General features: G+C 33.2%; 1 protein-coding gene across 1 annotated transcript; it reads right to left on the bottom strand.

Moving 5' to 3' along the window:
- Positions 1-7805: 7805 nt before the first annotated feature.
- ERMN (ermin) lies at positions 7806-12627 on the bottom strand. The gene is made up of 3 exons (XM_049773130.1): positions 12160-12627; positions 11481-11573; positions 7806-8721 (listed from the first exon to the last, which is right to left on the bottom strand). The coding sequence occupies exons 1-3, from the start codon at positions 12398-12400 to the stop codon at positions 8195-8197; spliced, it is 861 nt and encodes a 286-aa protein (XP_049629087.1). The 5' UTR covers positions 12401-12627; the 3' UTR covers positions 7806-8194.
- Positions 12628-13205: the final 578 nt, after the last annotated feature.

Here is a 13205-nt window from a genome sequence, read left to right on the forward strand (position 1 = left end):
ATTTATTTATTTATTTGGTTTTGGGGCCACACCTGGTGATGCTCAGGGGTTACTCTTGGCTATGCACTCAGAAATCCCTCCTGGTTTGAGGGACCATATGGGACACGGGAGAATGGAAATGCGGTCTGTCCTAAGCTAGCGACAGCAAGGCAGACACCTTACCGCTCCACACCACCACTCCAGCCCCTGCATGTCTGTTTTTAGATATTTTTCAGTAGAAAACTCGAGAAAAGAAAAGGAAAGGAGAGTAAGGTAATGAAGCTCCTAGATTATGGGAAAGGTTTCCTAAGGCAGGATTCCCTTAGGTAGATTTTTAAAAGTAATATTTAACATGCATTTGCTCATTTACTCTATGATGTAATTTACAAATCATCAATTAGGAAATGTATATGACTTTTCTTAAGATTACTGTTTTTGAAATCTGCTACCAACTTTTTAAAATAAGATCTATTAAGGTAAAGTCCAAATAGTATAGTAATTAAAGTGCTTGCCTTATATGTGGAAGACCCAACTTGATCTTTGGGCCCTGGTTCTCAAAACACCCCAGGAGTAATCCCTGAGTATAAAACTAAAATAAGCAGCGAAAGCAGACAGGTGTAACCAAAAAATAAAGATTGGGGACCAGAAACGTAGTACAAAGTAAAGGCATTTGTCTTGCATATGGCACTGCTTATAGCTCTCCCCTGGCACTGCATATGGTTCTCTGTGCCCTATAACGGATGATTCTGCAGCACAAAAGCAAGCCTCTGAGTATGGCTAGATGTAGCTCAAAGACAAAAAAGCCACTATCAAGTATAAATATTAATAGATTTATATATATATATATATAATATATATATATGTTTTTTGGGTCAACACCGGCAACTCTCAGGGGTTACTCACTGGCTCGCTCCTGGCAGGCTCAGGGAAACATATGGGATGCCTGGATTTTGAACCACTGTCCTTCTGAATGCAAGGAAAATTCCTTACCTCCATGCTATCTCTCTGGCCCCCAGAGTTCTATTATTTTTCTTTAAAAATGCCAATGCAATATACTATCTCGAACTTGTGTACTTTAAAAATATAAATTTTATAAGGCTTAATTTAAAAGTAACCAAATGGCCTGACTATTTCTGAGCTTTTCAGAAACATTGTGGTTATGAACAGCTCTTTTCTCTATTTCTATTTCTAGTTACCCTGACTCCCACCTAATTTTCCCCAATGGATGGCACAGCTGTTGTTGGAACAAACCATGTTTCATCACCACATCAATTTCATTCAATTCTGCTTGCCTGACATTTCAATCAGCTGTCTTCTCACAGGGCCCAAAAACCTGACATGTGACACAATCATAATGTATTGTTAGCTCTCAACATACCAATTTTAGAAATATTCTCTTAAATATTAAAACACCTTGATAACTAGAATTACCTTAGGGATTGTATGAGGAACAAAGGAATACCAATAATTGATAGTGTATAGGAATCCACTTTCCTCAATCAGCTCTTGATTTCCTCAAAATGGTTTTAAACATAATTTGTAAGAAGCTACAAAGCAAAAAAAATGGGGAGAATATCTTTATTTGTTAAACACCTTACTCTTTGCTGTCAAACACAAGAAAAAATTTATGCATCAAATGAATGCCCAAACATTTTGAATAATATTCAAGGAGCAAAAAGAAAGGTATGGGAATGAATCATTTTTATTTCCTCATCTAGAGCTGGACACTATTTATATCTCACCTAAATTCAGTAAGGTGGATATCTAGGATCTTTATTCTGTAGACTATGAGGAAAGCTGAAAGGAATCACCCCAACCACTGAAATAAAGGGACATCAGTTCATTAGTTTCTATTCTAACTGCTTAAAAACAGTCTTTCACTATATACTATGCTAGGATTATATTCTTTTGAAGTAGGATTGTGAAATGCATTAATTCAGTTAAATTCCTTTGAAGTGAAAACTCTATGGTTTCTTTTGTGGGTACTCAATATATAAAATATAGAGGACTGTGCCCTTTCTGTTAATCCACTTACTTACTAATAGTCATATCAGTAACAATTCTGAGATGCTTTGACTCCCCAGCTTCACTCAGGACACATTTTCCCCCCTCTAAAACAAATTATGAGGGAAACACATAGATTATGAAGATTTATAGCCAATCTCTTCTAATAAAATTACCAACTCTTCCATCCTTAACTATTTATCACAGTTGACAACTCAATTGGTAAAAATCTTGAAAGTGAAAAACTTTGAAGACTGAAGAAATTTAAATTGTTTTTTATTTCAAACAGAAAATAAGAGACTAACGAGATAGTATAAGTGAATAAGTTGGTTTCTTTGCATTAAGCCAACCCAGGCTCAATTTTTGGCACCACATATTGTTCTCCAGTTTCAGCCAGGAATGGTTTCTGAGCACAGAGCAAAGTAAGCCCTGGGAACTACCAAGTGTAACCCAAATTTCAAAAAATAAAATAAACAAATACAAAATAAGAATTTCAACTTTATCTTCATTATATAGATTGTAACCATAGTACTTAGATGACAACTTTTGCACAAGCTGTGCAACAAATTTGCTTACCACAAGCTAAACTATATATATAATACATACACACACATATATATATATACACATATATATTAATCTGCATCTGGCCCTTTGGATAAAAGTACCTCAGGATATCACAATTTTATTCTGAATATAGTATTCCAAACTTGAAAGAAGTATACAAACTCAATTATCATGATGCTAGTTGCTTGGTGTTTGATAATGAACAAGACTTTTTATTTCTCCCTTAAATATCTTCTCTGTTGTTGCCAGTTTCATACATATTCACATATGTATAACAAGTCATAACAACAAGTCAGACTAAGGCACCAGAATGATAGTGCAGCTGATAAGGTGCTTGCCTTGCATGTGGCAAACCCAAATGGTCCCCATGCAATATGAGAAGTGATTCCCGAGTACAGTGACAAGAGTAATGCCCGAGTATCGCTGGGTATGGCTCTAAAACAAGAAAAAACAAAAAGAAAATAACTAAAACAAGATCATGGCAATTCCGTGGTGCATATCTTTATTGCTGCAGTGCTCACTGGATATCTTATTTGATACTTCTTTTTGAACTGTTGTGGTGTTTCATCTTCTTTTTTCCCCTTCGTCTCTCAAACGAATGAGATGAGACCCTTCTAGAAGGACTCTGCCCATTGTCGGCGTAGTTGATCTTTACCCCATTTTATTACTTTTCTCTTCCTCAAACAAAACCACATAACTTGAACTATGAAGTCCAGCCTCCCAATTAAAGGGGGAAGTAATGGAGGTACCAAGACCAAACAGTTATAAGATCACTAAGTAATAAACTAGACACAGAAGGGACCACTCATTCTAGCAGCCCGTGGGGTGAGGGTGGAGGATATGGGAGGCAGGATGGGAACGGAAGTGGAGTAAGGACAATTTGGTGATGGGAATTCCCCTGATTCAATAATGTTAATATGTACCTGGAATATTACTGTGAATGATATGTAAGCCACTATGATTAAAATAAAAATTATATTAAAAAAATCAGGCTAAGATAAAGGTTAAAATAATATGTTGAAAACATATGTTAATAGAAGATCTCACTTAAGACTCTAAAGTAAAAAAGAATTAAAGTTACATTTTTAAGCAGTTTATTTATATATGTATTGGTTTTTGGGCCACACCGGCAATGCTCAGGGGTTACTCCTGTCTCTGTGCTCAAAAATTACTCCTGGCAAGTTTGGGGGACCATATGGGATGCTAGAAATTAAACTGGGTCTGTCCCAGGTCCACCGCATGCAAGGCAAATGCCTTACCACTGTGTTATCTCTCCAGTCCCTTAAAAATAATTGAATTGAAAGTATTAAAACATTTTAAAGCACTTTAATTTCTATAAAAGTGTGAAAGAAGTTATAAAGGATAAATTTAGTATTCAATTTTGTTTTCAAGTAAAAATTCTACTTCCAAAATCACTTCTAAATGCCTCCTAAGCTGTCTTTATTTGATTTTGTAGTTTTCCATGTATCTGAATAATTTCCACAGCTAATTGTTACCTGTGTACTGTATTTAGGATAATGATAAAGCCTAGTATCTTTATGTTCTTCATGAGCTGTCTACATTTTTAGTTCTCATATTTATTATGTTATTGTATTCTATTTTAATTTTGAAAATATTAGCTATAAATTTGATATCAGCTATTGCAATCATCTTGTTTCTATAGAGTAATCCAAGTTCAAACCTTAAAAGTTGTTGCCTTTCTCATATGATAAAATATATTTCTTACCTATGATGCTTGGATATTTTATATTTTCCATAATTTTATTATTACATTTAAACACATTTCCTCATCAGTTTAAAAACTAAATGCACATTCTCCATTTGAAAGCATGCCAAAAGTATATCCCCATGCAAATACAGTGAAATAATTTCTATAAAACTGTTAGCCTGATTAATATGTGTTGTCTTGATAACAACAAAGATAATGTTGGGACCTGAGAGATACAGCACAGCGGTAGGGCATTTGCCTTGCATGCAGCCAACCTGGGAGGGACCAGTCTGATTCCCAGCACCCCATATGATTCCCCAGCCTGCCAGGGGCGATTTTTGATTGCAGAGCCAGGGTAGCCACTGAATGCTGCTGGGTGTAGCGCAAAAACCAATAAATCAATCAATCAATCAATAAAGTTTAGAAAAATGATATGTTTTTCAAGCCATTAGAAATTAAAATTCGGGCCCAGAGAGATGGCACAGCGGCGTTTGCCTTGCAAGCAGCCGACCCAGGACCAAAGGTGATTGGTTCGAATCCCGGTGTCCCATATGGTTCCCCGTGCCTGCCAGGAGCTATTTCTGAGCAGGAGTGACCCCTGAGCATTGCTGGGTGTGCCCCCCCCCAAAAAAAAAACAAAAAAAAGGAAAAGAAATTAAAATTCATATGAAAATACTTTGTAACTATAAACTATGAAGTCATGAACATTACATATCAACTTAAAATAAAATTTTTTGCAGATTTAATAAAACAGTAAAAAACTTTTTAAAGTAATATAAATAGATTAAAACAAGGTGAAGTCAATTTTAGAAGTAGCACAACGAATATTGTTAATAGTAATAGATATGTAAGGCTTGTTTCTAAATTTTTGGGGGGAAGCCACACCCATTGACTCTCAGGGGTTACTCCTGGCTCTGGGGTCAGAAATCACTCCTGGCTCAGGAGACCATATGGGTCACCGGGATTGAACCCAAGTCTGTCCTAGGTCACTCAAGTGCAAATTCCCTATCACTGGGCTATTGCTAAAAGAGCCATAGGCTAGAGAGATTCTACAATGAACAGGCCACTTGATTTGTACTTGGCTGATCTGCGTTGGATCCTCAACACTCTATATGACGTATAGTCCCCCAAGTACCACTAGAAATGATCATTGAATGTAGAGCCTATGTCGTGAGCACCATGGGTGTACCTCCCCCCCCACCAAAATAAAATTTAGTTAATGAAAATAACATCTAGAAACCAAAAACAAAAACACAAATAGAGAACAAGTTAGACAGATAGCTCTTTATTTTTAGATAGATAGATAGATAGATAGATAGATAGATAGATAGATAGATAGATAGATAGATGATAAAGAAGAGAAAGAAAGAAAGAAAGAAAGAAGAAAGAAAGAAAGAAAGAAAAAGAAAGAAAGAAAGAAAGAAAGAAAGAAAAGAAAGAAAGAAGAAAGAAAAAGAAAGAAAGAAAGAAAGAAAGAAGAAAGAAAGAAAGAAAAAAGAAAGAAAGAAAGAAAGAAAGAAAGAAAGAAAGAAAGAAAGAAGAAAGAAAGAAGAGAGTCACATTTTATGAAAGTTAAGTTTTATTTGAGGAAAGAAATAGAACTGTTCTAGTTCTTGTTCACTCAGGACCTAAAAGAATAAAGTCACTTAAGTCAGAAATATCAGCATTCTCAGAAATAAAAAATTCATTTTTCTCCTATTACAATCCAGAACTTCAACTATCTGAAAATCTTGAATCACAAAAGTAGAAAACCTTCATGTAGACATGAATATTTGTTCTTATATTTTCCTAATTAAGTTTTAATATGTTAATGTCTCTTATGCCAGATACTTATCTTTTTTAAATTAAAAAGTTAGATAGCCACACATCACCATAATGATCACTAAACTGTGGCCTATGTGAAAAATGACAGCATATGAACACCAAAACCAATTTTCAGTACTTTATATAACAGCATTGCCTTATCCATAAGCACTATGCATTGAACATATTTTGAAATAATTTTTGTTGACATACTTTGATAATTGATTATTCATCTGAAGAATTTAGGAAGAGTTAAAAAGACAAGAGATCTATGCTGAGATCATATAAGAGCAAGTTACTTGACAATGTTGACCACCCACCATACCACAAGTTTAATATCTGTGCTAGAATAATTCTAGGATCCATTGATGATCTGGGTATATGTTCGTATCTAGATGGATAACACAATGAATAGCTACTTTAAAATTAAGTAGAAGTGCTTTAAAATTAAGTAGAAGTTTGTAGAGGTAATAACTAATCCAGAAAAGACAATAGATTATCTAGTAGAAGATTTATATGATCCATATAAACTTTAGGTTATCCCTATTCATCTGTCTTCTACTTAAGATTTTCAATAAAGGCATCCTTTCCTAATCTTATTCTGAAAGCTAGTATTGTCAAGAACAAAATCTATAAGTTCTAATATATAATATAACATGACTTTTGTATAGTCTGCTTAAAATCTATTTTAATATTTTTAAATAGAATAAAAGAAGCATTTTAATGTTGAATTCAACATTGAGTCTTGTTAATGCTAAAACACTATCTGATAATATAGAAATACAAGACCAGAAAGAATTAAATAAACTCATTAGAATGTGTGGGTTTTGTTACGCATAAATAAGCAATAATCGAAGAAGGGCTAGCCCTAGGTTTTCACAAAAGGAAAAAAGAAATAAACAAAAGATTGAATAGTACAATGAAGACTGTATTACATTCAGACAATAAGGGATTGTCTTTTTATTTTCAGCCCAGTAAAATATCTTTATCTATGGAGACAGAAAACTCTGGATAATTATATATATGAAAGCATAAAATAAAAAATTATGGAACTATCTAAAAATATAAATATGACTCTCCCCTTTCATAAATATTCAATACACTATTTGACACATTGGTTTGAGTGAAACTACACAAGCAAATTTTGAAGCATCTATCTTGATTCGGGCTGAAGTCCAGTAAATTATATATTCCCAACAAGTATCAGTTCCTTCTTACTAAAAATACATGCTCACACTCTACTTTGAAAAAATTTAAAATAATTACTCCCATCTTCATAGTAGTGAGTACAGTTATGATTAAAGTCCCAGGTTTCTTGGGAAAAAATTATTCTGAGATATTGTAAATAAGGCAAAGGGGGGGGTAATGAAGAAGATCTATTCTTAAAATAGTGTTAAAGCTGTCATTTTCATTTTAAGTGTGTCAGACGAGATTTCAAGTTCAGCCACAGAAATAAAACTGTCCAATATGACTTTTTAGACGACCGCGGACCAGTCTTCCAGCCTCTCCCTGATTCATCCTCACAATGGATTTAATTCATTACAAAAAACAAAGTCAACATTTAGAAAGCAGGACTATCATGACTGATAATTGTTCAGGCCCTTTCTCTGGTAAAAATAATTCAGTGAAGAAAACCTAAAGAAATTCACTCTTCTAGAAGCCAAAGGAAATTATTTAAACTTTTTTGAATGTAATAGAAAGGACAATGTATTTTGGAGAGTTTATTGCCAATGTCTATAAGAGAAGTTTAATAACAAACTTTCTATCAGCTTTAATGCACAGGAGGAAGAAAACACAAAAAGGAATATAGAAATTATTTAAAGTAGTTCTCTCCTTCATTTGACAACTACATTTGCCAGCATTACTACTATAAAGTCAAATGCCAGATTTCCCAGTGGGTCTGGATGTTTAGTGCTTATCACACATATTAGTGAATGCCTAGAAATGAATCTGAACATTTTTTGATTTGAGGTTACCAGATGAAATTTCATCTAGGGTTATGTTACATTATTCTATAGTTAAACAGCATCCACCGCATAAATGGGATGACTCAAATAAGGCATACAAGATGTATCTCAAGATAATAGAATTAGCTTGCTTTAGTGGGCATGAGTACTTCTCAGTCCATTTAGTTTATAAATTCATCATCGACTCAAACTCATCAATTCTTTGCTTTGTATTCCCCTTCCGGATTTTTCGATAGGATATTGTATTGTATCTTGAATAAGAATTTCTGGGGATATCACTTTTCTTCCCAAAAGTAGGCTGCTCATCCGGTGTCACGGATGGAGAACGAGGGCTAAGTGGGGAATTCTCATTTGCATCAACTACTGTAAAAGGAGAACTGGCTTCATTCTTTTTCTTGAATTCTATCTCTCGGACTATATCTTCTTCTTCATCATCATCACCACCACCATCATCATCATCGTTGTCATTTTCTTCATCCCAGACCTCTTGCTCTTCATCATGTTTAGAACGTATGATGTCAATCTGATGAGATTTCTGAAATCCCAGCCACTCAATTTCAGTTGCCTGGTCATCTTCTATCTTCTTCCTATCCTCATCTTCTCCCTCTTCTAGATGTTGTTCAGTAATTCTTTCCTTTTGTCTATTTATTTCCTGATTACTGCCAGTCAGAGGAATCTTCTCCCACTGAGGCCCTGTAGTAAAATCAATTGGAATTGAGTTGTGCAGGGATTCCATATTATCCAGTTGTTAGACTCCAAATCATTATTTTATAATTATTTACCAACCTGAGTTTTATCAAATGTTATTCTGTGGATTATAAATGTGCTTTAAGCAATAAAATGAGCTTCAATATAAAAAAACTTGAGAATACACTATTCTAAATGCAGTTAACCAAAGTTTCTCAGAATTCGTCCAACCCTCTAATATTAAAACAAATCATGTAAAACTCTAGGAAACTCAGCAACTCAACCTTAATCAACTATAAAAAGGTTTTTGATATCTCTAGTGAAACTAAAATTCCCTAAAACATAGTTTTCAAAACATCTTTTATAGATAATCTTTTTAATATATAAAGTAAGTTATTTGAACTTATTTCTTATATATACACATAAATAAACACATGTATACACTACACAAATAGTCTTGAAGAAGGAAAATTAGAAAAAACCTCACAGCATAAAAAAGTTTCTTCCCATAGAAACATGATAACTTCCAATATCTGTCCATGCACAGGGAAAGATATTTAGTCTATACCATAATGTTCCTCAGTTACACTATTGGGGAAAAAGGGACGAGCAGGCACTATGAATGGTCAGAAATCAGATCCTGGACCAAAAGAGACACCAAGGCATCAAAGCACACAATATAATCTAGGCTCTGTGATTTCAGAAAGGAATATTTTTAAATTATATTTAATATACTTTTAGTTGATGGGTTCATTTATCATTTTAGACTTATCCCTAAAGACAATTAATTCTCAAGTTGTTTGGAGATAGTCATTTCTGATGAAATTTGTAGTGATTTAAAAAAATTCTTGATTCTTCAAACTGATAATATCAACAATCCACCAGATTTCTTAAGTGCACTAAAAGTAACAATAAGAAGGTAAGTATTCTTTGGGCTTCTACCCCTAAAAAATATTTGTGGGAAGTTTCATTCTGTAGACAATGCAAAAATATTTTCTAGGTAATAGCCTTGACAAGTCAAGGTTTATTATTCAGTTACTAATATCTTTAAATAAGATGATAATATTGCACATTCATTTCCAAGATGTTCTGCTCTCATGGCCCCTGCGAAGATGTTTAATAATTATCTTCCATTCGAGAATTTTTTTCTCCTATCTTCCATTTTGTTATTTTATTTTCTCAGTTCTAGGAATCAAACTGTAATATTTTATAAAGAGAAAAAAATTAAAGAGAATTACTTCTAACTAGTTAGACCACTATTGCCCATTCAATATTTTTGTATTATACACCATATACATGAGCATACTTGCTTTCAGTTGTACTTCTTTTTTGTTTATACACCACAGGAGCCAAATAACTTGCTCTTTTTTTTCAGATTTATAAGTTAGAAGTGGAATTATCATGCATAATATTTCTCCATGAATTTAAATTGAAGTATTGTTTCTTTAAGCTTCAGAGTATCTTCTTTTTTTTTTTAACCCAGAAAAATTATCTAGATATAGTATTTCTGGATACTATCCCTTTTGTAAATAAAGATATGAAAGTGTGCACTGCTACCTTACAGGATAAAATAATCTGCACCACAATTCAGCAGGTTAATTCAGAGAACCTTTCATCTTGAGAACATCTACTTGGAACATACTTTTTTTTTCTCTTTTTTTATTTGGTCAAAATAAAAAATCCTAAAGAATTGTGTTCTGCAGTGGACTATTTGATTATAAATTTAAAAGATTCTCTAGATAAATGATTGAGATTCTACCTCTTAGACTTTTCTATGTTGGGAACAAAATGAATGGAGTAAAATTCATGCTGTGAGATTCTAGGTTATAAATTATCACTGATAATGTAAGAGCTTAATATGACTGTTGTTTATGGTCTTTTTTCCTTAAATTTCCAAAGTGGACCACTGCATTTGCACACTAGTTTAGAGATGTTCAGGTAAAACAAAAAAGTCCAACACGTTGTCAAGAAAATAGTCTTCCTTAGAATTTACTTTATATACTTTCAAATATTTCAAAGAATATCTTTAATAATTTTGTTTTAATATCCTATTGAATACCAGTCACTTGGGACTAAAAAGCTGGATTCAATTTTGACATGTTATGTGTGTAATCAAGAAAGTAAATATGTGATTAATTAATTTTAATCCTTTATTTATGAATTCCTTACTTAAACATATCTCCTTAATAAAACTTGAAGTTTCATACCTTTTAGTAATAAGTTTATTTAAAATATATAATAATTTAAAAACACTTTTTATTGTCTCCTTTTCTAAAAGCATGATTACTTTTATCATATGTGAACCTTCTTCAAAAAAGGTCTTATGCTCACATCAGAGGCTCAGCAGTTTCTTATGCAATTAATACACTTAAAAGATTATCTTACTCTGAATGTCAATAATAATATTCTAGGCATAAATTTATTCATTCAGACATTAACATTTCTTAAGGTGAATGATTAGAGACACTAAAAATAGTTAATTTAATGAACTAAATTATGGTCAGCTATATCATCAGGTCAAGGTATATCAATCTGCTACACCAAATTTATCATTCTCAATCTTGAATTGTTTAAAATACAAACTAAGGTGGAACTCACAGATAAATCAAAACTCCCTTTTCTACTTATAGCAGCTTTCTGCTTTGCAAAGCATTATCTACTAGGTTTTCTTTTTTCAACATCTCACTCACACAACATTCTGTATAAATATTGTGATCAATCTTCAGCCAAAATAGTTCTGTGCATAAAATGGGAGTCCCCCTTACCTTCTCTAAAAGGCCTTTCATCAACACCCATTTCTTGAAGAGAAAGATCTGTGATGGCCTTATGAACAATAAAGACATTCTCTTCAGGATTTTCTGGGGGGGAAAACCATAAGAATCATATTAAAATAGTTAAAGAGCTTAAAATTGGTAAATTTATACTCTAGATAGATTTATTTGATTTTTGAATGGAACCACTAAAATATTTACCACTTCCCATTAATTTTTATTAACTCATTTTTCTAGTAGCATATTGATAATATATGAAATCTTGTATTCAGATAATAGCAAGTAAAGTTTAGTAGGAAATTAGAAATTTTTAATTTCTTTTATTTAAATAACAATGGGTTATCTTTTAAAATAAAAAATTTTGATATTAAAGTAGTAGCAATCCTCACCAGCCTACAAATATAATAACTATTATTCTACCTTTTTTTAATGTGAAAACTAAAGATTTAGAAAACTAGAATAGTAGGCAAGAATCAGAGATTTCAAATAAATTTGGTTTCAGCAGAGGCAGTGGATTTATCCTTAAACATTATAGACCCAGTAGAATAAGGGCAGGGCAGAGGTTGGGAAAAATAAAGTTTCTTTTTTCTAATAGCAGTTTATCAAAAAAAAAAAAAAAGCTATGCATTCACAACTAAAATTTAGCAAACTGAAGAGACTGAAAATGCTTTACCTTCTAGAATCTTCTCCTCCATGGACATATTAAGATGCATATTGTCTTGTAAATTTTCAATTTCCTCCTGATTTTCCTCTGTGTGTAAATCTTCTGGATTTGGGTCTACCTTGTAGTATGGTGGGCTGCCATCCATGTCACTTGTTTCTTCATTGATTTTAGTTAGTGTTTGTTGACTGCTTTCAGGTGATGTATCCCCATTACATTCAGCTGGACTGAATGTCCCTGGAATATCCGTCATGATGTCCAGTTGAGATGGATTTGGAGAGAGCTTTGGAAAAATTGAAAAGACCCAATTCCAGCTCCCAATCTAGGAATAAAAAATATTTACTTTAATACATAATAACAAGCTTCTTTTCCTAAATGTGTCCTGATAGATCTTAGTACAAAAACATTAAGGTTTGTCAGATTTGCCACCAGACCATGGACAAGAATCTGGCCAATCACTGCCTTCTTTGTTGTTTAGCAGGCTCACTTGCAAAATTAATGGCTGCCTTTGGGTTCACATAAACAATTGAGGCAATCAGGCTTTTGTGTTGCCCTGTACAGGGGGACTTTCACTAGTCAGTCCCCCTCTGGGAACAGAGATTTTTGTCCCTTTGCATAAAGGCTCTTTGTCATTTTCCTTGTAACAGGAGTCACAATTGTTCCTCAGCTTTAATCCAGAGAGAATGACCACCTTGAGGCATATTAGATCTGCATAACCAGCTTAACATTTCCAAACAGATTTTGTTCAAGTAAAACCTCAGCTATTTTGTATGGAACAATAGCATTGTTTCTTATTTACTAAGGAATAAAAACAGCTTATCAAAAACCTGTATTTAGGACAACTTCATTGTAAGTAGTTCTGACTGCAGCTTTCGTACTATTCTTTCTGGAGTCCAGAAAACTGAACTAAGAAATTTTTTTCTAATATCTTTCTAATTCCAAAAGTTTTATCATTTCAGCTATAGCTTTCTTTCTATCCACTGGTTTACTTGTGTATATCAAAGTCCAATTCCCATTTTAAAACCCTAAAATGTCTTCCATGAATTGTCCCCACCCAT

The sequence above is a fragment of the Suncus etruscus genome, chromosome 5 (genome assembly GCF_024139225.1).
Source record: "Suncus etruscus isolate mSunEtr1 chromosome 5, mSunEtr1.pri.cur, whole genome shotgun sequence".
NCBI lineage: Eukaryota > Metazoa > Chordata > Mammalia > Eulipotyphla > Soricidae > Suncus > Suncus etruscus.

Bases quoted from the DNA above. Each gene is read 5' to 3' on its own strand.
- ERMN (XM_049773130.1), bottom strand. From the start codon at position 12,400: ATGACGGATATTCCAGGGACATTCAGTCCAGCTGAATGTAATGGGGAT. The intron at 11,574-12,159 runs GTAAAGCATTTT...TTTCCCCCCCAG, and splicing joins GGAGGAGAAGATTCTAGAAG to AAAATCCTGAAGAGAATGTC. The intron at 8,722-11,480 runs GTAAGGGGGACT...ATTTTACTACAG, and splicing joins TGAAAGGCCTTTTAGAGAAG to GGCCTCAGTGGGAGAAGATT.